General features: G+C 55.4%; 1 protein-coding gene across 1 annotated transcript in view; it reads left to right on the top strand.

The window, feature by feature from the left end:
- The window catches only part of SDK1 (sidekick cell adhesion molecule 1), an 858,579-nt gene that overhangs the window by 760,472 nt on the left and 72,222 nt on the right, over positions 1-25,885 (top strand). Inside the window, 4 exon segments of the mRNA XM_045541236.1 lie at positions 6,015-6,209; positions 9,786-9,987; positions 16,999-17,102; positions 20,017-20,087. Coding sequence (XP_045397192.1) covers positions 6,015-6,209; positions 9,786-9,987; positions 16,999-17,102; positions 20,017-20,087 — 572 coding nt within the window.

Raw genomic sequence — 25,885 nt, forward strand, 5'->3', positions numbered from 1 at the left:
TGCAGACAGCCCCCGCTTATCCACTCAGTGCAGTATTATGCAGTCATTAAAACTCTTGCTTCTGAAGGGAAAAAATGCTTTGATATGTTGTGTGGAAATAGCAGAATGAAAACCCCCATATTTAGAGTAAAAATCCAGTTTTGTTTAAAATTCATATGCATAGAAAAATGATTAACAAAAAAAATTCCCAAGATAGCAACAACTATCTCTGAGTGGTGAGATGGCCTCATTCGCGGACCCGCATCCTGTCACCCAGCACTCTCCCCTCCCAGCTTCCAGGGGCTCTGCCTGGGGTGGGGGGACTTGCTCTGGCTGCTGGAGGCTGCTGGGCCCTTAGGATTGGGCCAGACTCTTAGGGGGTCCCCCTGACAGCCCTCAGCCACTGCCACCGGGAGCCGGTGGGTAAATCTGCAGCTCCCTCCTGCTCTGCACGGTGGGGACGAGGCTAAAGCCTTCTCCATCGGCTCCCCAGTGGGCAGAGCCCAGCCCGGGACGTCCCTGCTCTGGTGCCCGTGCCCAAGTTCATCAGCTTCCTTCCCTGCCCACCTCACTTCTACCCACCTCGTCTGTCCTTGGGCCGCCTTCCACATCCCCATTTGCACCCCAGTCCTTGCCTCGGGTTCTGCCTCTGGGGGCCCACCCTGAGACCATAGATGATTTCTAATTTCAGGGGGTCTGTTCTGTTTTGGATGACTTTTATAATAAGGAAACAAACTATATATATAATCTTAGAAAGGCAAACCCCTACCACCTAGGAGCGCTATGGGACTTAGGGGCCAAGAGCCTTAGAGCCACATCTACCCTGGGCTCTCCTGAGTGGAGCCCTCGGACTCAGGCAGAGACATTTCATAGAGGAAAGTGAGTGTGCTGGGGCAGAGCCCAGTCAGTGCACAGTGCCGGCCAGCTCCGCAACAGTGACTCCCGCCACGCCTGCAGACGTGTGACATCCACAGTGCCTTGTCCCTGTATGGCCTCCCTGGGAGCACACACTTCCCCTGCTTCCAGTTCTGCCTGCTGCCCCTGCGTGCGTCCCCAGTCTGCTTCTTGCAGGTTGTTCTGTCCTCCTCTCAGACTCGGTGGCTTCACCTCCAGCCGGCTGCATGGCACTGACCCTGGGCCCACCTTGGTCAACCTCTTTCCCGATGCTGCAACCTGAGGCTCTTCCAGAGGGTCTGGTTTCTTCGGCACTTTCTGGAACAATTTGTCCTCCCCGGACAGAAATGTCACCCACTGGAGGTTCTGCTCTGCGGCTGTGCCATAGTCAAGCCCCCAGCACCACATGGGCTCACTGCTCCTAGACGCTGTGCAGTTTCTCCCAGTCTGTCATGATCACCGTCAGAATACCCTGCTGAGGGACTTGGTCCGAATTGTTTTCTATTCTGTCTCCCTTTTCTTCAATCGTCATAATCCTATCATTTTACAGCAGGAAGGGGCCCAGGAAGACAGCAGGGTGTCCCGGGAAGAGTTGGGCTGGAATGCCGGGGGACTCTGGCCCAGCCCTGTTCACTGTGTGCTTGTGGCAAACCCCCAACCCCATCCTCTACTGTGAAGTGGAAACACTGGTATCTGCTCGTGGAGTGTCGCAAAGCCTAAACGAGACAGGTATAAAGTGCCTGGAATGTAGAGGCCCCTGATAAGCTATGGCTAATTTTTAGGAAATTATCACTAGCAAGAGATGGGAACCTGAGGGCCTTAGAGAGGTGGGACTTGCCCCAAGCCAGAGCTTCTAAGAGAGCTGCGAGGCTCACACCCGCAAGAGACAATCCAAACATACCTGGCAATGCAGCATCCAGCACAGGTGAGGTGACACAGGCTTGTGCGAGGAACAGGGGGGCGAATGCAGAGTCACATGCAGAGACCCGCGTGGTCCAAGGCGTGGCTGAGGCCAGGGTCACCCTGGGGAAGCCGAGAGAGTTGGGGTGCAGCCGTGACTAGAAAGGAGGGTCTGGTGAGTCTGAGAGACTGGGTCCCCTTAATGCCCACGTTCTGTGGTTCAGGAAGACGTGCCTTTGAACAGAACCTTGCTTTCCTCACAGCAACAGCCTCGTCTGAGCAGAGACAAAACACGAAGTAACAGTAGAGATTAAGTCATACGGAGAACACATCTGAAAGAGTGTATACACTCTTGCTCCTAAGAGTAAATAATACCTCATTAATTCACTTACTAGTTGGAAGGCAATTTGAATTTTTAGTGAGGAGTCTTAATCACACACAACTTCCCAAAATATGAAGTAACAAATCCAGGGAGCTAACGTGGGCTGCTGGAGATGGCAGGAGACATGCGTTAACAGGCGTCGGGAATGCAGGTCTCGTGTTAGTTCCGCAGATGTTAGAACTGCAGATGTTAGAGCTCGCGTTGGTGCCCACAGATGCTTGGAGAGCACGTTGCGTCGGGTATCTCTGCTGTCCTGGCTGTCCGAGGTTCAGGCACGTTTTTTCACACTGTAAAGAGGAAATCTGTTCAGCCGCTGCGCAAATCAGTGAGTTAATCCCACCCAGACATTCCGTGTGTAGAGCAGGCTGAAACCCACACGTACGTACATACGTTAGTGTGTTTCTAATGCAACTTGATTTTTGCTGCTTTAGGGACGATTTGTATCTCTTCATCACAGGAACGATATTCAAATGCCTTAACTAGTGGGTCCCACATCGTTCTTGATGTTTTTGAAGTATCATGTTTGATTATGTTCTTGTTGGTGATGTTTATGTCTACCCATGTAGCTCTGTGCTTTATTGTGAAGTTTGGTTTGTCTTTGGGGAATATCTTTCTTTAATTTCTTTAGTTTGAAATTGTGCATATGTTGCTTTTTGTGCTGGTCACAGATTGACTTTCCTCCAGCTGTCAGGTGGACCAAGGCCCCTGGCTGACACCTGATTCTATGTACAGCCGGCCGGCTGGCTTTGGCCTTTATATGTGAACTACCGTCCCGTGTGGACCCAGCTTTGATCTCCCCTGTGGGCCGCTTTCATGCTATTCATACCCATAGTCCCAGGTTGTGCAATAAAGTGCCAGTGCTCCGAGTCCCAACAGCATGACTGTAGCGATATGACTCATGAAAGCCAAGGGTAGACAGACCGAGAAGGTTAGAGGTGATGTGGAAACGCTGATTTACATAGCTTCCAAAGCAGTGGGTGATTGTCAAGAGATAGAATTCAGAGATAATAAATCAGATAATAGCGATGTCGATGTATTTAAATGTATAAAGGCAACTACTAGGAGAAATAAAAGCAATAGCGTGACTAGCCAAAGTCGTGTGACAGAAAGGCAGGGCTGAGAAGAGGGCGCTTGGCCAGCCCCATCACCGTCGGCAGTGAGGAGGTAGCAGGTGCTCCCCGGAGAAGCCGAGGATTGAGTCAATTGTGCAAGTTGAAACTTTAAGGTTAAGTACTAGAAGATCCAAAAACCAGTGATAGACCTTCCAAAGGCTCAGGAGGGGAAACACGCAAACAGCACAGCAAATGCCAGTGAGAAGGGCACGGGCAGGACAGGGGGCCCACGAAGCCACGGTGTGCGGAAGAGGAGGAGGCATCGTTCCTGCGCCCATTTCCGTATTCTGAGCGCGTGGCCAGAAACACACACAAGAAACCCGGATGGAGCTTGCTTGGGAGAGGGGAGGGAGTGCTTGGCTCCGGGTGGAGGGAACCGTGCTTTGTACCGTCTGCCTCACCCTTGTGCACTATTTTTGAGACATGTGAATATAATACAATTCAAAAAGTAATAGTAGAATGTTTTAATGCCTTTAAAAAGAGAGGCAGCTTAAGTCTAGAAGTTTTCCAAGCTGAACACGGATTCTGTGACCAGAGATGCTGTTCCAGTCAGAAGGCAGCTGCCAGAGGCCTTAGCATTAGGATGGTTCTCCCGGCCCAGGGGAGGCAGGAAACTGCTGGGAAATACGCACATCAGGGGCACCCCCTGGGGGAGCACCAGCTCTTCACCTCACCAGCAGTGCTTGGCCGCACGCAGCCAGCTCAGTGAGGCCTCATGAAGTCGGGGGTGTTACTCCTACTTTACAACCGAGTAAGAGAGGTGAGCATTTGTCCCCAGGTCCTCAGGGGCCAGGCTGGGAGTTGGACCATGTCTTTTTCATATCCACCATCCTGGCCTGGAGCTGCCAGGCCTCAGGCACCTGCAAAACTGCCACAGCTTCAGGGCCTGGGGAGGACCGGAGGTGCTCAGAATAAAATCCATGGAGGCTGTATAAAAAATGATAACTCTGTGGTCGGGACAGAGGCCACCAAGACACCACAGGGCAAAGGGTCTGCTAGGGACAGCATTCTGCCAGCTAGAGGAACAGAGAGAACCACCACGATTACTTCGTAATGATAGTAAAGCCAGGAGCGAGCGTGCACGGACCGCTGAGCCTGCCAGGTCCTCAGGAGCGTGAGCTCACGGGACCCTCCTGGCAGCCTGCACGGTGTCTCCTGTTATCCCCCAACGTTGTCTCACAAACTGCGACTTGGGGAGGTCACCTCGTGCATTCACAGTCACATAATGGAGACTTTGCAAGGTCCGGATTCCAGCCTGTGAGTGCCACTCTAGGGCGTGTGTCCCCCCTGCTGTGGGACACTGTTTTTTGTGGAAAGTGTGCTCATCTGTTGTAGCATGGGGGGCCTGAGGCCGGCTGGGCCACATTCAGAAAGCCCCCAGGGCAGCAGGGCACCACAGCCGGAAGGAGAGCCGTCCACAGAGCGAGGCAGTGGCCGTGCCGGCATTGCAGGGCCTGAGTTCAGGGTCCTGCAAACACCGGGGCCTACAGGTGGCATCATTAAGGACAGGGCAAGGCGTGTGTCCCACAGTCTGTGTGGCGGTGACGATGCTGGTGATGGCCGGCCATGGCTGCGGGCCTGGTGTTAGGGCAGCTTGAAGTCTGACCTCCGTGTAATTGTCTCTTGGCCTCCCAGATGGTGGCGGGAGAGCTTGTTAAACAGTTGGATAAACGACAAAATGCAGGAGCTGGGAAGATGCCAGCAAGCTCGGCCGCCAGTGGAGCCAGAGCCCGTGCGAGAAGAAGAGCAAAAGGAGTGGGGGTGCCTCACCCAGGGTAGAAGGACGGGGCCTGGCAGGTGTGGCTCACGCAGCCCAGTGGCGAGGCGGAGCCGGGGACGCCCCTCTCAAGGTTTGCCCACGCAGAGGCAGAGCCGGCGAGGCCACAGTGCGGCTCCACCTGGTCGGTTTCCTCTTGTTGAACCTGAGCGGTTGGGCTGTGGCTAATCCTTTTGGATGCCGCTGTGCCCCGTCAGCTCTGGTTGTAATCCGTGCAGGGGCCCCACAGCTGGGCCACACGCAGTCTGTGAGCCCAGGGGAGGCTGAGCCCCATGTGGACGTCGAGGCCCGGGTCTGGAGAGGAGGCAAGGCCTTTTCAGATGCCAGCAGGGAGGTCTCAGGTGGCCTCATCAGAGAGGTTTGATGGTTAATAACATCTGATGGACCACAAACCCTTCATAATCAGGGAACTTTGAGAGACGTTGAGAGCCACCAGCCCTCCCTCGGCTGATTCAGAAGCTCAGGGAGGATAATGTAAAGTGGAGCCGCCTTGCGGGAGCTGTGGCGGGTGGGGGCAGCTGGCCACCGGGAGGGAGCCGGGGCTGCAGCAGACAGGACTGGCAGGAGTGAGGGCTCTGGAGCTGTGTGACCTTGGGCAAATGCCTTCCCCTCTCTGTGCTGGGTGAGGGAGGGAGAGGGAGGGACGGGAAGGCCAGAGTACCCAGGAGCAGGGGTGGGCACCTTGGCACTGGTGGCATTCTCTCGGTGCCAGCATCCTCGGGGAAAGACAGAACTGCTTTCACACCTCGTTCCTGTGAAGGGTGAAGAGGGAAGCAGGGTCCTGGGGGGATGCGCCCAGAGGCCCCGCCCTCCATCATGTGGCGGGGGCACCCTTTCAGGGTGCAAACAGCTGGGAGACGAATGGCTTGCTCCGGGTTTCCAGCCCAGGCTCATGCGGGGTGGGGGCCGTGCGGGGCTTCCCCGGTGTCGCGAGTGAATGGCTAAGCAGCTCCTGTCCCCGCCCTCACAGGGTACCAGATCGCCTACCGCCTGGCCAGCAGCAGCCCCCACACGTTCACCACGGTGGAGGTTGGCGCCACGGTGCGGCAATTCACAGCCACCGAGCTGGCCCCAGAGTCCGCGTACATCTTCCGGCTGTCGGCCAAGACCAGGCAGGGCTGGGGGGAGCCCCTGGAGGCCACCGTCATCACCACGGAGAAGAGAGGTGAGACCTGCAGGCCACAGTCTCGCTGCTGCAGGCGCGGGGAAGGAGGGTGGGCTCGGATGGGCGCTGTGGGCCAGCCAGGCCCTCCGTGGTCTGCGTGGACTCCAGGAGGGTGGGTCCTTCCCTTCGGAGCAACAGATCTGAGCGTTTATTAAGTACCCGCTGAGCCAGACACAGAGCCGAGCATGTTACTGTATAGCATCTGCATAGCACGGCCTTTAGCCACACACCTGCTCTCTCAGATGGGTGAGCTTCTCCCAGGTCAAAGACAGAGAAATGCTCTCAGAGAGGTTGTATAACTGGTCCAAGGTTGCACAGAGTCATCGGGTTTGAGTGTAAGCCCCCTGAAGGCAACTCCCTGGTCTCTGAGGTTCAAAACCACGTCCCCAGTTGAGCAGGTGCTCAATAGATGTTTTTCCTAAGCAGCCTTCCTGCTCATAAGAACTGCCAATCGTGAACACGCGCTCTGCTCCCAGCCCTGGCTCAGCTGCTTGATGTACTTTATGTGGCCCAACCTCACTGCAGCCGGCCAGGAGCATGGTGTCAGCTCCGATTTTACAGATGAAATTGAGGAAAGCGAGACAGATTTGTTGATTTGCCCAGGATACACGGCTGTGGAGCTGAGACTGGGACCTGCCTGACAGTCCACAAGGCCGGCTCTTCCCACGAGAGCCTGTGGGGGGCTCCGTGTCAGTGGGCTCCGCACCAGGCAGAATCAGGGCAGCAGCCCCAGCTCCACCTGCAGGTCCTGACGGCACGGCCAGGCCCAGAGATCTGGGGAAGGAGGACAGGAAGGAACTCCCCTGGCGCTAGAGCTGTGTGACCTTGAGCACGTCCCTTCCCCTCTCTGTGCAGCGGACTAACGAGGGCACTGCAGTGGGCCCCCAGGGCTGACAGTGTTGTCCTCAGAGCCCCCGGGGAGCAGGCGGTGTAATGCAAGTGTCAGTAATGTGAGCGGGTGTTATTGGTGCCTCGGTGACGATTTCGCTACAAGATCTAAGGCAGACTATTTAAGGGAGCAACGAATTGAACTCAGAGTGCCTGGAACACAATTTGGTCTGAAATCACACAGGCTGCGCTCTCACTACTCACCTCGTGAGGCATGGCCGCATCTGCTGCCTTCCTTACCTCCCACGGACGTGTCCTGAGGTTTTGCTGGCCCGGAGGCCAGTGCTCCACAAGGTGCAGTAGCCCCCGAGGTCGGTGGCAGCCCAGTGACCGAGCCCAGGTTGAAGGCCAGGCTTGTCCCGCTCCAAGGCCTACTCTGCTCTTAGCCGTACCTCGCCGAATCCACCTGTCCTTCATCTGGGATTTCCTGAAAGGGCCACCGTGCAGAGCAAGCTGACTTTAAGAGCAGACTGCCCTGAGAAGGAGACAGCTCTCATGTTTTGTTTCCAAGCTGGCACTCAGATGACGCAGGTGAGTCAGGCCTTCACAGCCGTGATGCACGGACCTGCGCCAGGCCGGGAGGCCGTGCTGATTTGTTGTGCTGCCCAGTCTTGGACCGAGTCCCAAGAGCTCACTCTGTCCCCAGCCCCCGACCCTGCCATCAGGCCCCTCCCTGCCGGCCCCAGAACCCACATGCTGCATCTGGCTCCCAAGTGGCTCCTTCTCTTTCTTCCTTTTCTGGATTCTAAGATCAGAATTTTTTTTTCCAGTGCTCAGAGTTTGATTCCCTTAAGCTGTCTACTCTAGATCTTGTAATAAAAACAGTCACAAACACAGCACTAACAAACTGTCTCAGCTTGTTCCTGCCCCACCTGACCAGCCTCCACCCAGGGGCTCCTGGACGGCCCCGGTGGGGAGCGTTGCTGACGGGCCGCCCTCCCCCCAGCCCACTGCACACTGTCAATCTGATGTCACTGACGCAGAGCTGGGGACAAATGGCCATCAGCTCCTGCACAGTGGCTGTGCTGGGGCGCATGGCTGACCACCCCCAGCCAGCAGTGGCTCCCCCTTCCTGTAGCTTAGAATCTTCTGGGGGAGGCTGAGTCTCAGCCCCTCGTGCATCCTGGTCACCCTGACTGGCAGCTCGGTGCTGACCGGCGAGCCTGCTTCCTGGTGACGTGATGGCGATGCCTCCCGCAGAGCAGGCTGGCACTCAGAACAAGCACTGCTCCTGCACTGCCGTCACGCGATGACTGTCATGGTCACTCACTGGAGGGACAGAAGCCTTCATGTCACCAGGGGAGGGCCTGATGGCCGAGGGGGGATCTAGGGGCACAGTGAGCTCTTGGGAAACAGGGTGGGAGTCTGGACTCAGTTTGGAGACCAGGTAGCAGAACGAATCCACATGGTCTCTCCAGCCTGGCGCAGATCCATGGAAGCCTGACGTACATGTGTCACCCCAAGCTTCTCTGGAAGGAGAGGGTCCCTGTGACGGCAGCCCCTCGGCCACCCGTGCTCCTGCCCTGGTTGGCAGCCCAAAGTGCCTTCCAGCATTTCAGAAAAATGTTAAGGACGCTCCCAGAGCAAACGTTTTGACTTTATTCTTCAATGTACTTGTGTAGTTTTACCGTTCATTTCTCTGAAACGTTGACTGTGCTCTTGCCATGAGCCAGGCACGTGTGCGGGTGCTTCCCAGACGACACCCACAGACTCTTCCCTACACCCCAAAGTCGGCCCTGCACTCACCCCACATGGCAGCACCTGCTTCTCAGGCCCGAGATCTGGGGAATTTCCGCCGGGGCCTCCGATCCTCAGTCCTGTGGCTCAGGAAGAGGGAACCCCGGAGAGATTTGCCAGGCGCCAGTACGTCCCAGAGGGGGGCCCTTGATGCAGGGAGGGGGGCTGTCGGGCTGTTATTCCGAGGCCAGGAGAAATCACGGTGCTGATTAAGTTAGATCGAAGCGCTCCTCACAGACTGGTCACCGCGGGCCCAGCAATCAATCGCTGCTTTATTACACGCCACACATTTTAATCACAATCAATAATCTTCATGATAAACAATTAAACAATTATTCCTCCCTCTATGGAGTTTCTCTGCTGAAATCGATGGGGTGCGGAGACACAGAGAGGGCAGATGCTTCGTGCTTGAGGCCGGGCCACCGTCCCCATTGCTGCAGACCCCGAGTGGCCGGTGGCCCCAGCGGCACCCTCGTCCCCCCAGCAGATCTGAGCAGAGGCCTTTAGTGCTTTAGGCTCAGGCCGACTACAAGGGAGAGGAAATTCAATGTCAAGGATGGACTGAGCCTAAAGTCAGAAAAACCGAGTCCAAAGGGACCTGGAAGTGCTTGGGAGAGGCCCTGCGACCCCAGCTGCCCTTCCCAGACACCTGTGCTCCGCGGTGAGCAGCTCTGGGGCGCCTGTGTGGGCTCACCTGTGTCTGGCTGGCTGGCTGGCTGGCTCTGCTCTGAGGGTGCGGGGGTCCTACAGGGGTCTCTAGTCATATCCAAGCCGGGAGCATCCACAGGCAGCTGTAGGAGAGCCTCATACCCAGGAGGAGGAGGGAGGGCTCTAGACTGAGTGCTGCAGGCAGCCCCTGTGGCCATCGGCAGTAAACAGCATGACTTCCTGGGGAGCCTTTTGGGAGGGGCAGCCTCTCACCTGTCCTGGTCTCTCCTCATTTGGTTGCAGAGCGGCCGGCGCCCCCCAGAGAGCTCCTGGTGCCCCAAGCAGAAGTGACGGCACGAAGCCTCCGGCTCCAGTGGGTCCCAGGCAGCGACGGGGCCTCCCCCATCCGGTACTTCACTGTGCAGGTGCGAGAGCTGCCCCGGGGAGAGTGGCAGACATACTCCTCGTCCATCAGCCACGAGGCCACAGCCTGCGCGGTGGAAAGGTACTGAGAGAGCCAGGAGGACCCTCCCCGGGCAACCGGGGCCCTGCGTGGGGGTCCCTGCCCGCCTTCTCCAGCCGGCTGCTGCCCACAGAGTGGGGAGTCTGTGTGGGCTCAGGAGACGCACCCCTGAGAGCTCATGCCCCCTTCTTACCGACACTCCCCGAGCCAGGGACCCCAGGATCCTGGGTCCTGCAGCCACTTCCAAGCCCACCCAGGCCCCTCCCCTGATCCTGCCCTTCCAGGTATGCACCGCATGCTGGTTCACACACCCGGGCTCCCAGACCTGGCAAGGCGTGGAGGAGAGGATGGGCTTGGATAGATGGTGGGCTCGCGTCCTAGCCCCTCTCCAGGCCAGTCCTGGGGAGAGGAGAGGGTGGGGAAGGGGTGGGCCCGGCCATTGGTGCTGAGGGTTTGAGAAGCAGCAGGGGTGGACTGCACCTCTCTGTGGTGTTGTCCTTCCTTAGCGATGGCTGATGGGGAGGGGGCATGCCTGGGGACACGATGAGAATCCGCCCACCTGCTCATGATTACGGAGCTGTAGGTGTGGGCGGGAAGAGTTGCACTGGCGGCGGCAGCGCCCCGTTGGGACCCCATGTGGGCCTCACAACTGCAGTTTGCAGTCTCACCCCTCTTTACCCCAGAGAAACCGAGGCTGAGAGACTCAGACTAACTGCCCGGACCTCACAGATGGGCAGCTGGATCCCCAGAGAACCCGCGGACCCCACACCCAGCCCATGCACAGTTCAGGCTCTGGAGTGAAGGGTCGGGCTGGAGTGTGGCTCTGCTACCTAGATGTGACAACAGTGGGATTTAAGAAGGGAACTTCCCCTCCCTGGCTCGAGGACCCAGCACATGCCAAAGGGGAAGTGTGTGCGCAGGGAGAGACAGTCAGCAGAGGTGTCTGGGGAGGAGACTGTGGGGCCAGAACCTTCTAGGCTCTGGTCCAGCTCCCACCATTGCCATCTGGGGGATCCTGGGCAGGTGATCCATGGCTTCATAGGCACAGTCCATCTCTGGCAGTGGATTTATGAGGGTCTGTGATGTGGTGAAAATCTAGTGCGTGAGCGTCTAAGCACCAAGCTTTCAGCATCAGTCTGCCCTTCGTAGCCGTGTGGCCTTGGAAAAGTCCATCCATGGCCACTCCCTAAGCCTTGGTCTTCTCATGTGCTGGAGGAATGGTCCTGTTGTCCTTTCCACTCTGAGTCCAGGATTTTCCTTATTGCTGACTGTTGGCAAATGGCAGCCAGCAAGTGAAGCCATGCAAATAGTCAGACTGTCCTCCAAGCTCCTGCCAGCGTCCCACTGACCCTCTGAACAACAGGGGTGGGACTGGAGAGGCATCGCTCTCGGCCCTGGAGGACAGCGCTGCTAGTGGCAGGTGCATCCACCTGAGCCCTGGGAGTCTCCTGGCAGGGCCCTGAGAGTCAGACGAGTGTGGCCGGGCATGCCCAGCCTTGCTTAATAAGCCACGCTGGGTGCTTAGCTTAATTAGCAACGTGCGAGTGGGTATAAATAACCACATCCCTTTGTGTAACCATCTGAAAGAAAGAAAAGAAAATCCAACCATTTTTCCTGGAGGCTTCTGAAATCAAACAGACTAATTGCATGCTTGGGACTTCATGTTGGAAAGGAGAGGTCCATGTTTCAGTATGGACAGTTTAATTTGGTATAGGAGAAACTGTTGTCAATTTCCTAATGGGCCAGAACTAGGACAAATGCTTCCTCCGCCTATCAATAGAAAGCATGGCACAGGCAGAACCCCAGCAAAGCAATATTTCATACACTGCCATGGTATAATCCCCCTTCCTGTTTAATAATCCTGACAGCTACATTTTACTTAAACCAGTTGCATTAAATTTGCTAGTGTCGAAAAAACATAAAGAGTTTAACCATCTAAATCTAGTGACTGTGACTGTATCTAGTGAATATGCGTCTAGGGAGAGGGGTGGGTCTGGGGCGCATCGAGGCATCGCCAGTTTCTGGCAGGTGGTTGAAGCTGGGAGACTGGGTGGGCTCCCGCAGAAGTGCAGTAGAGAGGAAGAGAAGAGGGGCTTCAAGCCCAGAGCCACGTGGAGATTCGGGATGTCACTTAAGGGTGGAACAGTGACAGTGTGAGCTTAGGGGGTGGTGGTCACCCTGTCGTAGTGGGTCCTGCTCTGCTCTGAGCTCTCCCACTGTGACAGGTGTGATGGATCCACACAGGCAACGTAAGGCCAAGAGGAACTACCAGTGGGATTCATTGAAAGTCGACATGCTGGCCCCAGTGTTACCACCCAGCCAGGTTCATGTGCCCACTGCCCGAGAGGAAGCCATACATTGAGGCAGTGGGGTTTACAGGGCAGAGAAAGAATTTATTCCACGTAGCGCTATGCAGGGAGAAGGAAGAAATTTCTCAAATCTACCTCTCCGAGAATTTGAGAGACAGGGTTTTTAAGGGTAGTTGGGCAGGTAGGAGATTAGGTAGTTAGGTTTTTTAATTGAGGCAAAATTATCGGGGTATAGAAATCACCTTCTTGTGTTGCTCCAGTCCTTGGGGGCACAATCCCAGTTGAGTTGGTTTCTTGGTCTGGGCCACTGGTCTGGGTGGGCCAGTCGATCCACTGGAATGCGGGGCCTGGAAGATCCCTTCAAGACCGCCTCTAGCTTTCAAAGACGTGATGTTATCTATGGAGAAAGTTAAGACTCTTTATAGACACCAGCTATGGGGAGAAGTTAAGGATCTTTATGACCAACAGCTGCGTGGCTCCGGAGTAGCAATTATAGATAAGCAAACAGGGGGACAGTGACTAATTATTATCATTATTTTTAGTTAGGCCTGTGCATTATTTTTAGCGAGGCCCTTACCACAGTTCTCGCCTTGCACCCCTTTTTATTAATCTGAAAGGGCGGTTTCATTAGTTCCACTGGGTTATTTCTTTTCTTATTCTCACTATAATCTTTAAAAATACTGCCACTTAGAAATCAGGGGGACTTGGCCAAGGATACGCATGAGCTTGATATTCTTTGCTCCTCGTAATGTCAGCAGTGAATTCTTACCAAGTGTTTGCAGTGTCTTCAAGATAAATAAAGGCATCAGTGGATAGTTTTTAAAATGCTCAGGACTCACGTATTTTATATGATAACCAGTGTTCATATATGGAGCTCCTCATACCCATACGACTCCGCATGTGGCCTGAAGGAAGGGACATTGAACTGTCAGCCATGACCTCCTACCCCTGACCCCAGAACACTGTGGCTGTGGGGGGAGGTCTGGCTCACAGTCTGGAACGGCACACGCACAAACTGGCTTCCTGAACATACCACCTTCCTGGTTTTGGATGGCAAGGGTTCTGACTGTAGGTGCGGGTAGTGAGGGCCCTGTGTTATCTCAATCTATTTATTTCCTGAGTTTCGGGAGGTTAGAAGTGAGAGTTTAGAGAGCAAGTGTTGTCTCAGAAATGTACCTAATCTATTCCGTTTCTGAGTTTGGGTGGTGGGAATTCGGAGTGTGCCGAGGGCCGAGGGAGCCGTGCACAGCACCGATGGCTTCCTGGGGGTGGGGGCACCAGGGCCTTCCCGAGCCTTCGGGGAGACAGGAAAGGGAAAGTAACGTTTGTGAATTGCCTACCGTGCACCAAGAGCCGTTAGACTCCGTGACGGTGGCTGTGTAAGTTAATTTTCACCCGGCCCTGGTGGAACAGGTGCTTTCTCCATGTCCGTAGATGAACAGGGTGAGACTCAGGGAACCTGCCCAGGTTAGTCACGGCAGAGCCAGCATTTGGGTTCTGCTTGGCCAACTCCACAGCAGAGCTGAGCAGGCCTGGAAGAGTGAACAGAGAACAGAATTGGGGGGCATCAGAGGGTTGCAGGAGAGTATTCTGGGGTTGTTTGTTCACGTGTTCCCTTACCAAGTAGTCGCTGCAGCCCTGCTCTGCCGTGGAGGGAGTGTGGCAGGAGCGAGGCTGCGGGAAGGAGGCCCTGAGGTAGACCAGCAGTCCAGAGGAGCAGCTGCAGAGGGGCGAAGAGGGAGGCTGGGGTGGGCGTGCGGAGGATGCTGCTGTGCAGGACCCCCAAGCAGGGCCAGGGAGCGCACATGGGAGAGGGGAACCGCTGCTTCTGGGTCTCCAGGGTGCTGGTGTGGCTCCCGGCTGAGAGGATTGGCCTGCGGATCAGCCCACAAACGTTTAATCAATCCTTGGTGAGCAAAGTGAGCCTGGCAAAACACAGGGCTCACACCAGGACCCTGCTCCCTGCTCCCTGCTCCCCTTTGTCTCAGCCCATTTGTCTCGGAGCTGGGTCCAGCGCTACCCGCGTACCACTGTGTGCCCAGCATGGCAGGATGGTAGAGAGAAAGGGTCTTCAAGGAGCTTGCAGTGTGGCCCCAAATCCCCAAATCGTTACTGTACAGTGCTAAATAGAGTGATGATAGTTGGTTTTGGAGCACTGCTGTGTGCCAGAGACTGCTGAATTGTACATGTGTCCTCTCACCCAACCCTCCCAAGAAACTTCAGGGACAAGGACTATCATCCTTATTCCTTCCTCAGTAACGCAGTTACTGAGCACAGGGACCCAGCAGCGAATGAGGCAGACTTGGCCCCTGTCCTCGTGGACCTTGAGTCTTGTGAAGAAGACTCAGTCCTCAAGGAAACAGTCAACTACCAACTGCGATGAAGAAGATGAAGGAAAGGAATGGTCAGGGAGGACAGGTCGCAGGGCTGGGCGTGTACTGTCACTGTCTAAGGTGACTCCTGAAGGATAATACTAACAGCAGCTAATATTTAGTGAGCCCCTGTGACGTGCCAGACCCTCTTCTAAGAGCTTCACCTGAATTTAGTTCTCAAATCAACCTTATGATGCTGGTGCCACATCAGCCCAGACAGACACGGAAGCAGAGCCAGCTGCCCAAGTTTGGCTTGGAGTGAGGAGCGAGACAGTTTGGGCGCAGAGTCCAGGCTCCTGACTGTCCCTTTGCTGCTGCCACTGCAAGAAGGAGCAGCTGGCCCTGCAACCGTGCATGGGTCAGTGGGCCGGGAGGGGCGGCCACAGGAGAAAAAGCATCTGGTTATCACCAGCCTGGATAAAATCTAGGAAGCCAGGTGCAGGCAGAAGTGGTTTGTTTGTTTCGACTTAACAAAGTCTACCCCCCAGAGACCCGTAGCAAAGATCATTCTTAATGGTTGGACGTTAGCAGCATCTGCATTAGAGCCGGGGCCAAGGCCAGGCTGCGCCTGTCACTGCTCTCTCCCGTGCAGAAGCTGAGTGCGGAGGCTGACAGGTGCCCGCAGCCAGGGGCCAGGGAGTGCAGGTAGGAGCAGGTTTGGGAGGGCTCTAAAGGAAACGTATCCCCTGAGCTGTTAACTGGTAGAGAAACATTGCAGTCTGGTCTCATGTAGGAGGGTGGTATGAAAGCAGGGATAGAGGGAAAGCGTTCTGACTGTGGTTTCCGAAAATGGTTATCAATTTTCTAAAAGGCAGAATCTTGTCCTTAAACCAAGTACTAGCCAGGACCGAATGTATGAACCGGGCAGAAATGGAGCTCCTGTTAGTGGAGCAGGTGGTGTGGGGCTCTGGACTCACAGAGGGTTCTTGGGGGTTGCAGAGAGAGTCTTGGGGACTCCACGGTGCTCGGTTTGAGAGCCACTAGTTTTCAGACTGGACTGGAGGGAGGAGGGAGGATTGGTCTTCAGGTGACGAGTGCTTTGGCTTAGACTGATAGTCAAGGACACTTAGGGATAACTTGGCCTTGGGAACAGGAGTTGGAGAGTCCTGGGTCACCCCAAGTCTTCTGGTCTGGGAAACCAAGAGGATTGTGGAGCCATGGCTGATACAGAGCCGCTGCCAGGAGGGGAAGAGAAATAACGTGGCTTCCTTCCTGCTCATTCTGGAGTGATGAGAAGGACATCTGAGAGGAGCCACCCTCCGGATCCTAAATAGACGAGGGCGTTTAGACCTGCAAGTCGGGTTGCTGATGGGCCAGGGCTCCACGGACCCTCAGGCACTATCTGCACAGAAGAGTTTGGCCGAAGTCTTAGTGTCGGGCGTGGCATGGGGCTTGGCATCTGAGACCCAGTCCACACAGAATGGCTAGATGAGCGCATGGATGGAAGGAAGGAAGGATGGGTGGACACATGGAAGTGGGAACACCGAGCAGTGCCTCAGGGGCATTAGTGCCCCTAAAATCTCCATCAAAGGGCTGGGGGCATTTTTTCATGTGGACAATAGACACAGATGTAGTCTTAGGTAAAGTGACATGTGAATGTTGCTTTAAGACAAGCCCCCTATTCCGATCCTGCACTTACCAGTCCTCTGGCAGTGAGTACAAGAATGAATCTAACGGGGCCTCTGTTTTCTCATCCTTGTAAGGGGAATAATAATGACTCCTGCCTCTCAGAGCGTGTGCAGGTTAAATGGGGTAATGCTTGTAAGTGCTTGGCAGGACATCTGGCTCAGTAGTGGCAGGGGTGCGGGTCCAGGTGGGGCTGTGCTGTGCAGACCTCCACAAGGAACCCGTTGGGGAGAGAGGAAGTGAATCTGGTGGGAAGGAGCCCATTTACCTCTCTGGATGGCACGAGGGCTGGTCTGATTGGCTACTCCTGAGGAGTTCCCCAGGTTCCTCAGAGAGCAGTGATTTGCTGTGCAGGGGTGTCTCTGATGACAGGGGGTGCGAGTACCTCCCTGGGGAGCTCTAGGCAGAATATCCCTCCCCTGGCCAGGAAGTCTGCACCCTCCTCCCTTCTGTGAAATCCCTCTCTCCCTGGGCATTGACACAGTCCAGGGTGTTCAGGGGCTGCTCCCAGACAGATTCAAGGTCCCCTTAAAGGCCCTGCTCACTGCAGCCAGGAAGGGACCCAGTCCTGACCTGAGAACAGCCTCCTTGCTGCGGGGTGATCTGTCATGGCTCACGCGGGAGCCCAGAGCTCCCGTCAGGGCAGGGACAGGGTTTTGCCCTTCCTTCCAAGGCTCCACAGGGAGTGCCACGGGCAGGGCAGGGTGGCAGGTGCCTGGCAGTCATGAGTCTCTTCCGCATTTCAGACTGAGGCCCTTCACCTCCTACAAGCTGCGCCTGAAAGCCACCAATGACATTGGGGACAGCGACTTCAGTTCAGAGACAGAGGCGGTGACCACGCTGCAGGACGGTGAGCAAGCTGGGCCCAGAGTGCTTTCCTGGCTGCTGCCTCTGGGGCCAGGACACTTGCTCCGAGAGAGGGGCCCCGCTTTCATCCTCAGCCAGGAGGGTCCCCGGGGACGGTGGTGAGCAGGAGAACTCCATTAGTCACAGGCAGCTCGGAGCTCTCCTGTATACCCTGTGGTTGTAAATCAAGGCTTCAAGAGCTTCCAAATGGAATGGAAGTTTCTTTGATTGGCTTCCAAAGCCCCTACTATCCATTAGCATCCCAGAAATTGAATAATTGATAGGGGAGTTAAAAATAAATGTCAGCGGGTAGCTGGGTTTTAAGAGGTTTTCCCAATTTTTCTCGTTCACAAGCCACTGTTTGACAATAGTGCGGGCAAGTGATGGAAGTGGAGATCTCCTCAAAGCTCCAGGTGGCATTTTCACCCCCTCTGATCTACCTTGGAGGCATTGGGCCTGAAGATTTATTATAGTTTCACGTGACCCCGGCTGCGGTGTGCCTGGGAGACAGCTCCATCAGACGCGTCGGGCAGGGCTGACGGGTGGGTAGGACGGAGGAGAATGGAGAGTGCGTAGCAGCCGCTGCAGCTCAGATCCCAGGCCGGAACCTCAGCACTCAGTTCGCCCAGGAGCGCTTTATAACAATTCTCCAACCCTACCCCAAAGCACTGTCTGTTCCATTTAACGCAGCAGTGGAACAATTTTCAAATACACCAGTTTCCAGCAGGCTCACCTGGTGACCTCACATCTTCAGTTCTGCTCTTTTTAAGACCTGGAAGTTTAGTTTCTCCGACACAGGCCTCACATGACCTTAGCGACCAGCAAAGGGGCTGAGCGGAACCATTGTCCGATTCTCAGCAGCTCACGGAGCTGTTCTGCTGCAAGCCCAGCGCTCCCAGTGGAGCAGAGTCTCCGAGGGCCCCTGACAGGCCCCCAGCTGTGCTCTCAGGAGGGGCCAGAGAACGGTTGTCTTTGTGGCTCCTGTTTTCTCGCCCAAACTATTTCGTGGGCACTAATCCCGGGAGTTTATCAGAGCCCAGGGGAGACGACAGGGCAGGGCTCGGGGAGAAGCGGCTGTGCACGGGCTGTGGTCCGGGGAGCTCTGTGGTCCTGGGGTGCAGGGACCGGTCCTGAGCTCACAGCGTGGGGGAAACAAGAGATGAGGCGACCCGAGAGGTGCTGGAGGCCGAGGCCACTTGTGGCTGGAAAAGCCTTTCCAATGAACCCATTAAAGTGGGGGCCGATTTCACGCTGAACTGCAAGGGAAAGGTTTCATTAGAACTAAGTACAAAGCCAAAGCTGGGCAAAGGCATTCATTTAATCTTACGCTTAACACAATTGAGGTAATATTTGCAACTAAGCACTCATTCTCAGGATAAAGGAACAACACACACAAGCTGGTTTTATGGTCACAATATCTCTGACAGATTGTGCCAGAGCAGGATACAGCAGCCTCCTTGCCAGGCTGTGCATCCAAATGGGCCGTTTCTGAAAAAATATCCAGGGGCCTCTTTAAGCTCCCTTTCTTAGCCTTTGATATTCAAATCAGCGCTTTGATGCACCTATCTTGTCTTCTCCTTTTCTGAGATTTGCCTTTCTCTCTGCAGTGGATTTGCATTGTATTTGTACTGCATTTCCTTGCTATCAGCTGGAGATTGACAGGCAGAGCCTGACTCCAGGGACCGGGGAACCCCAGCTACGTGGGGAGAGTCCTCTGAGTATGCGATGGTTTCCTGATACATATTTTCTTATTATGGTGATTTTTATTTCCCTGCGCACTCTCACACCTTGAGGCAATTGAGAGCCCCTGTAATTGTACTCTAGCCCAAGCAGAGCTATCAGGAAGGCTGGTGAGAGGGCCCCCCCCTTAAGCTGGAACAGCAGGGGGTTCAGAGGGCAGGGAGGGAGATGATCCTAAAAGCAGAGATGGGAGGGGGAGGTGTGACTTGCGCAGGCGCTGCGGGGGCTGGGGACCAGAGGAGGGGCAGGCCTGGCAGGTCTAGAGGAGAATCGCAGAACAGGTGACACAGGGATGGGTCCTGGGTGCGGAGTGGAGGGCGTCTGCCAGACGCACAGGCAGGGGCATGGGAAGAAGACCCTCAGTCGTTCAGTGCAGCGAATGCGCAGGGAGCTGAGCATGTGCGGGGCTTCTGCTGGGTCTCAGGATCTCACAGTCGGGGAGACACAGAGAGATCAATGCAATATGCCAAGATGGGGCCACACAGACCCTGGAGGGAGCAGAGGGGTGAGCCAAAGGGACAAAGAAGGCCTCCTGGATGGGTGGGTGACGAGAAGGATTTCAGTTTGGGCAGAGTACAGTGATGGGCAGAGGTCAAACCAGGCTTGACCCCCACAGACCAGAGCAGAACACCTAGAACTGTAGCAGACTGCCCTTCAGCCTTGCTGTCCCCGCCAGCTGCAGCCTCACCAGAAATCAGCCCCTTTCATGACAGTCACGTCAGTGTTTCAAGGCAACAGCACCGAGACCTGGCTTCATCATCTGCCCTATTCAGCAGAGGTAGCTCTGCCCTAAGTACCTAAAAAAAAAAAAGAAAAGAAAAAAAAACCAAAGATGTGCGCCCTCTCCCCCAGGACATCCTGGAACTGCAGGGAGGGTCTGGCAGCAGCGTGGAGGGCCGGCTCTCAGAAAGTCCACCTCGGAGAGAGCAAAACTCATTCGATGTCTTGCTTTTGGTCTGCTTGTCAGGGATGCTGTTAGGATTGGGTCCCTTCTATCCTGGGCACAGGCTTTGAAGGGGAATCCCGGGAAGCTCTGAGAAAAGGCAAGGAGAAGGGGGTCCCTGGGGAAGGAAGGGCGGATGGGCTTGTTAACTTCCCATGCACTCTGGGGGCCCCAGAGGACGGTGAACACTAACAGAGCCGTTCTAATCTCTGCTTTATTTTTATGCGGGTTACAGTTCCAGCAGAGCCTCCAGGTTCTGTCTCCGCCACGCCGCACACGACTTCCTCTGTTCTGATCCAGTGGCAGGTAAGAGCCGGGGCAATCACATGTGTTCTGTAAAACGTGTTCTCCTTCCTTGTTCATTCAGCATGTCGGCTGGACTGCACGCCGAGCCCGTGCTAAGTATTTGAGAACAGAACAAAGGAAATATCGTCATCAGGCTCGGGAACCTGAAGGGAAAGTGGTGTCAAAGTGTAATCTCCTGGCAGATGCAGTGCACATACAGAATGAACTTGCACTCAGCTCACTAAGGAGGGCCCGGCGGGGTGGCAGGGCTGGCTCAGGGCATTAGAGGAACTGGGTTTTTATGGGCATCTGACAAAGGATGGTCAGGTAAGGCCCATGTGTACACACAAAACTGGTTGGTATCCTTCAGGGCAGTAAAACTGTAACCTCTCGAGTGATCCTTTCTAGAGAAATCACTTGCAACCAGATCAGTATCTACAGGATTACACGTATTTTCCCAAAGTCTGGGGCTCCCGTCTCCAGGGAACGGTGAGTCGAGCTAAGCCACGTCCTCCGAGATGATCTCACGGCCCTCGGCGGGCCTGTCAAGCAGTCCCAGTGAGGCCCTGGAGGACAGACGCCGCCGCTTTCCCTTGTTTCTGCTCTTGGATAGCGTTTGCTGACAATGAGGTGCATTGAGGGAAAAACCAGTGGGGCAGACCTGCCCAGGAGGGTGCAGGCCCTGGGAAAGCCCAGCTGAGGACGGAGGCGGGACTCCATGGGGGCGGGTGGCACAGGTCTCAGAGCAGAGGGGGCAGGCACAGCAGGCCCATGGGCAGGGGCAAGACCGAGAGCAGTCGAAGTTTCTGGCCAACAGGATGTTCCTGAGGCCCGATGGTGGGGGGGCGGGGGCCCTGGGATGGGGTGGAGGGGCACTGTGGTCTGTGTCAGTGTCAGGGTCAGCCTGGGAGTGGCCTCTGGGAGCTGGGGGCCGGGAGGGTGGTCTGTGTGGACGAGAGAGTCTTCTTCGAAGCTGATACTGTCAGGGAGAACGACAAGGTGCCCAAGTCAGCAGGAAGGAGGAGACAGCCTGGGAGGTCAGGAGGGGGAGGGACCTCAGTGATGCTGACAACCAAGACGGGAGTGATGGTCTTGGAAAGCCAAGGGGGCGTCATGACCACACGCACCACGCTGGCACGGGGGAGGCTGAGAGGAGTTCCTGCGGAAAGGGAAGGGAGGGGAGCCAGGCGCAGGGGCAGGGATGTGCCGAAGCCCTGCAGAGGCCATGAGGGAGCTCGTTCTAGAGGATGCCACCACGGGGCCCTGCAGAGGGGCAGTCTGGGCAGGTGCAGCCCAGGGCTGGGCGAGGATGGGAGGAGCAAGGAGTGCTCTGGAGACCCCTCGGGGGCCGGGGCTGGGCTGAGGACCCAGAGCAGAGAGAGAAATGCCAAGTGGGTAGCCCCAGGCCCAGGCCCCTCAGCTCTGTCCCCACGCAGCCTTCCCAGGCGTGGGCTGGGAGAAGCCTCGCTGCAAACACAGGGCTAGGTGTGTCTGTGGGGGCGGGGCAACCAGAAGGTGCTTTCTGGACTGTCCCGCTGGTGACTCTGACCTCTGACGTCCCAGCTTCCCTCGCTTGTGTTGGAACTGGGTGGTGTCAGTGCGTGTTAGGCTAGAGCACGTGTAACGTGACCATGCTTGAGGGGCAGAAGTGGCAATTTCATATCGTTCAACCTGACATATAATCACCTGATACTGCACTTACCTGAGCAATGGCGGGGTAGGAGTTTAGCAATTGGGTTTCTGTTGAGGGTGCATAGTCTCCTCCACAAGTGGATAGAGGAACCGTGGCCACTTCGCCTCCTTCCTGTCACTTAGCAACAGCTGCTATGGATAGAGTGGGAATCTTTGCAGGTGACAAAAAGACACTCCCGGTGTCTGCTGGTGAAACTAGAAATTCACAGCTGTGGCTTGGCCTGTCTAGGTTTGCAGAGTGTAGGGGCTGGTGCGGGAACCAAGAAAATGCAGCCTGGGCCCCTCCCTGCCCCTGGGGAGCCACTGGCAAGCTGACAAAGTCCCCCAATTTGCCACTGGGCAGCTGGGACCTTGAGAGGCCTCTCTGCCTCCAGGTTCCTCCTCTGGAAAAACAGAAGGTCACAAAAGTGACCTCTGAGGTCCCGTGCAGAGTCTCTGGTCTTTGGTCTGTTAGACCTCCACAGTCTGAGCTTCTGCCCGGACTTACCACCAGTGTGGTCTCTAGGAGGTGGGAGACATTCAAAGTGGCAATCCAAGGTCCCCAGCATTTCTGTTGCCCACCCTCCACTAACACAATCAACTGAAAGAAGATTGGTCCTTTGTACTATGCTGAATTCTGCCAGAAAATTAGCATTTTCTTTGTAGACATGGCAGCGGCCTGCCAATAACTAGGTAAGCGCCTTTTCTGTAAAAGCAGCCAGCGTCAGGGCTGGGACGTGTCACCTCCTCAAACAAGGGCTATGAACACGTCCCCCACTGTCAGCCTTAGTGCCCTGCCTCAGGGCGCCCATCCCCCGGGGCTGTTGGGCTGCTCCAGGAAGAGCGACAGCAAAGCACCCTGGCCTGTGTGTCCATCAACTGTCCCCCTCCAGAGCCTAATAGCACAAACTAATTGCAAGAAGCCCAGAGCAGGAGGTGGTCAATATGATGTATTGTAGAAATAAATGCCTGTCAACCACCAGGCAATTGAAGGATAATTAAAATTATGAGTAATTTGCTAAATCAGAATGAGCAGAACAAAGAAAAAGAAACTAGGTTTAAATATAGATTTGCATTCCAAATGAAATGTTTCACCTGTAAACCTTTTTTTTTAGTAATTTGTTTAAAAACGCAAACACCAGCTGTAATTTTAAGGCTGCAGACCCATTTAAATGCCTCCCCCCAAGGCAATCTGTCAGGTTTGATTCTTCTTAGTAGGACAATCAATCTTTGCCTTTCATGGGGTCCAGCTCTGTTTGAAATCTACAGATTTGGAAGGTATATTCTAGACAGTGGTGGTATTGTGTTCACACTGAGTACAGCTCATAATAGACATTAATGTTTCTGAATTGATCACAACATTCAAGGTGGCTATTCTGAAACTTCCAGTGGATTGTACAGTCTGCGACTCAAAAGCATTGCCCCTCACGTTGCTGCAGATTTCTCTAAGTGGGTTTTGAGGCTGTTTTTTTAGCAAAGAAAAAGGTCCTAAGCAATAGATTACATCATGCACGAAGCTCTCAGCAGAAGAGGGACTCCGGTAGCAACGGGCACCTTCCTAGGAGGCAGCCTCAGCTGCCTGGGCAGGGGTGGGGAGGCAGCGGGGCATCTCGTGGGTTGTTTCCTTGTCTCTTCACTCGCACCGTCATCCACAGAGCCAGCCCCTGGATAGGCACGGAGCCCCAGAGGTGTGCGAGACAGACTGCAAAACCTAGCTTTCATTTCGTGTGACGAGCTCTATAATGCATCAGCAGGAAGATGGGGGTGGGCAACTGAACACACTGCAGGACGGACAGGCTTCCCCAGGTAGAAGGCCATGAGAAGAGCACCAGGCACCAGGCACCACGGGCCAAGCAAAAGGTTTCAGCAGGAAGTCGCTGGTATTTGGTGCTGTGTCTTAGGGAAGGCACGTTGGGTCCCCCGTGCTCCACTAAACCACTGGGACTTAATCCCAGAAGAAATCCCTGTTGTACTCGCCAGGAAACAGAAGTTGCCAGAATGTGAACTAGAAGCTCAGCTGCCCAGGAGATCACGACAGTCAGGTTAGATTTTGACTTTAGGGCCAGCTCTGCTTGGCACTTGCCATGAGGCTTTGGGCACGTTCCCTAAGCCCCAGCTCCTCGTCTGCAGAGCGGGGAGGGTTGGGCCCCGCCCTGCCTGCCTCCCCTAAGCAGTGCGCCCTGGGTGGGAAAGCAGAGGCCAGCAGCGGGGTGGGCCTAGCCCTGACTGCACAGGCAGATAGGAGGAGTGTGGCCGTTGTGTGTCCTGCACGCTCCTACCCTGGCTCTTCCCTGCACTCAGCCCCGCTGCCTCCATGTCTTCCTTCAAGCACTGCCCTCTTCCTGTCTGCTATAGTGGGTGATGAAACACATGTGCCCTCCTGCGAGGTCATCTGCATTTATCAGGGGGCTCTTGGAAAATGAAAGATAGGCAGGATGCCCAAAGAGCCTGCTGGTGGAATTTCTGATGTGTTGTAGGCAGAGGGCAGACGTCTTCAGGAGGGGTTCCAGTTCCCTTCACACTGCCCATGTGCATGGCCAGTCCGGGAAGACATTAAGGAGAGATGGGGTTGTCTTGGACTCCAGCAGATCCAGCTCTGTGCGCAGCATCGGTTGAGCTCCTGCCGTGTCTAAGGCCTGTCGCAGGTGCTGTGGGCGTGTAGACATGAGCAAGGCCCAGACGCAGCCTTACACTCGGAGCATTTGCTGAGTCAGAAGCTTTAGGCACAGCGTGATCAGGGCTGAGGGCTGGGAGACAGGTGTGGGGGCGCAAAGGCAAGCTTCTATTTAGGGTCCTATAGTGCTCTGGAGACCACCTAGCCAGACTGCTGCCTGCTACGGACTCGGGCTGAGCAGCCGGCCCGGGCGCACACCGTGAGGTGGTGACAGCGCCAGGACTCGAGTCAGAGCCTGATCTCAGCCCATCCCTCCTCGACCTCCCCTGTTACATGGAGCTGCCCTACTGACGCCTCCAAGGACCTCCACGGTGGCGGAGCTTCTTTCATGAATTACAGACAGGTTCAGCCTAACTCCAGGAATGGAAAGTGTGGTTGAGCCCAATTCAGAACCGTGTGCAGACGGTCTCTGTAAGTCACCAGGCCTTTGTAAGTGAAGCCCCCACCAGGAAGATGGAGCTCACAGAGGGGCCGGGACCCTTAGAGAAGCTACCCTTGGGGCTGTCCGGCCACCTGATCCACTCCTGGGCCTGGAGGATTCCTGCTGAGAGGGGCCACATTTTGACTGTTCAGATGTTCTGGCATTTCTGGTACAATAGCCGTCAGCTCACCTGTTAGCCAAACGTGAACCTCAGCCCCGTGGTTGGTGGCCACTGTGCCTGTGGGGCAAGGGGCTTGGCTTCTTCTCCTTATATCTCTAAAGTGAGAAATACCTGTCAGTCCCAGGTCAGCCCGCAGCCACTTCCCATCTCCAGCCCCAGGACGTGTGGACAGGAAGTGGGGGGTGGTGCGTTTGCTGCCAGTTACAGATCCACACGGGGGCCCCAGCAAGGACATTTTTATTTTCCCAACCTCCCAACCTCCTGCTTATTTGATATTTTTGGTAAATTGAATCCAGTGCCCCCCATCCCCAGCTTTCCTCCTCCCCTAAAAGTAAATTGCTCTCGCTGTAATCCTATCTCTGCCTCCCGTGTCTGTAGAGTTGGCCAGAGACCTCTGCAATCTTCCTGCTGAGGTCTGTGTGCCTGAAGCTGCCGCGAGTATAATCTGGGATGGGGAGGGAGGCTTTGAAGGTGACCTTGGGGTGAGGTTGCTGGCTGGCACTTATGGAGACCCAGCTGCAAGCCTTTGATCTGCCCACTCGCCGCTCCCTTCTTGCTGACTCCAGTCAGCCTAGACCCCAGCCACTTCCACCTCCCACCAGCGTGACCGAGCAAGGACAGTGCCCAGGGACACTCAGCAGGACTGCCTGGGCCATCTGAGAGACCAGAGCCTCGAGCGGAGAGAGTAGGCTCTGGGTGCACAGTGTGCTGGACACATATCTCTGCCTGTCAGGGCCCAGGGAAGTCAAAAGCCCCCAGGGTCATAGAAGCCTCTGCTGTCTCTCATTCGGCAAAGGGGACAAAGGGCTCCACCTGTGTGTTTTCACAGACACATTGTTGAGGAGGAGGAGCAGCAGCCCAGGGCACCAACC

This window comes from Lemur catta, chromosome 2 (assembly GCF_020740605.2).
Source record: "Lemur catta isolate mLemCat1 chromosome 2, mLemCat1.pri, whole genome shotgun sequence".
In the NCBI taxonomy this organism is placed as follows: Eukaryota; Metazoa; Chordata; class Mammalia; order Primates; family Lemuridae; genus Lemur; species Lemur catta.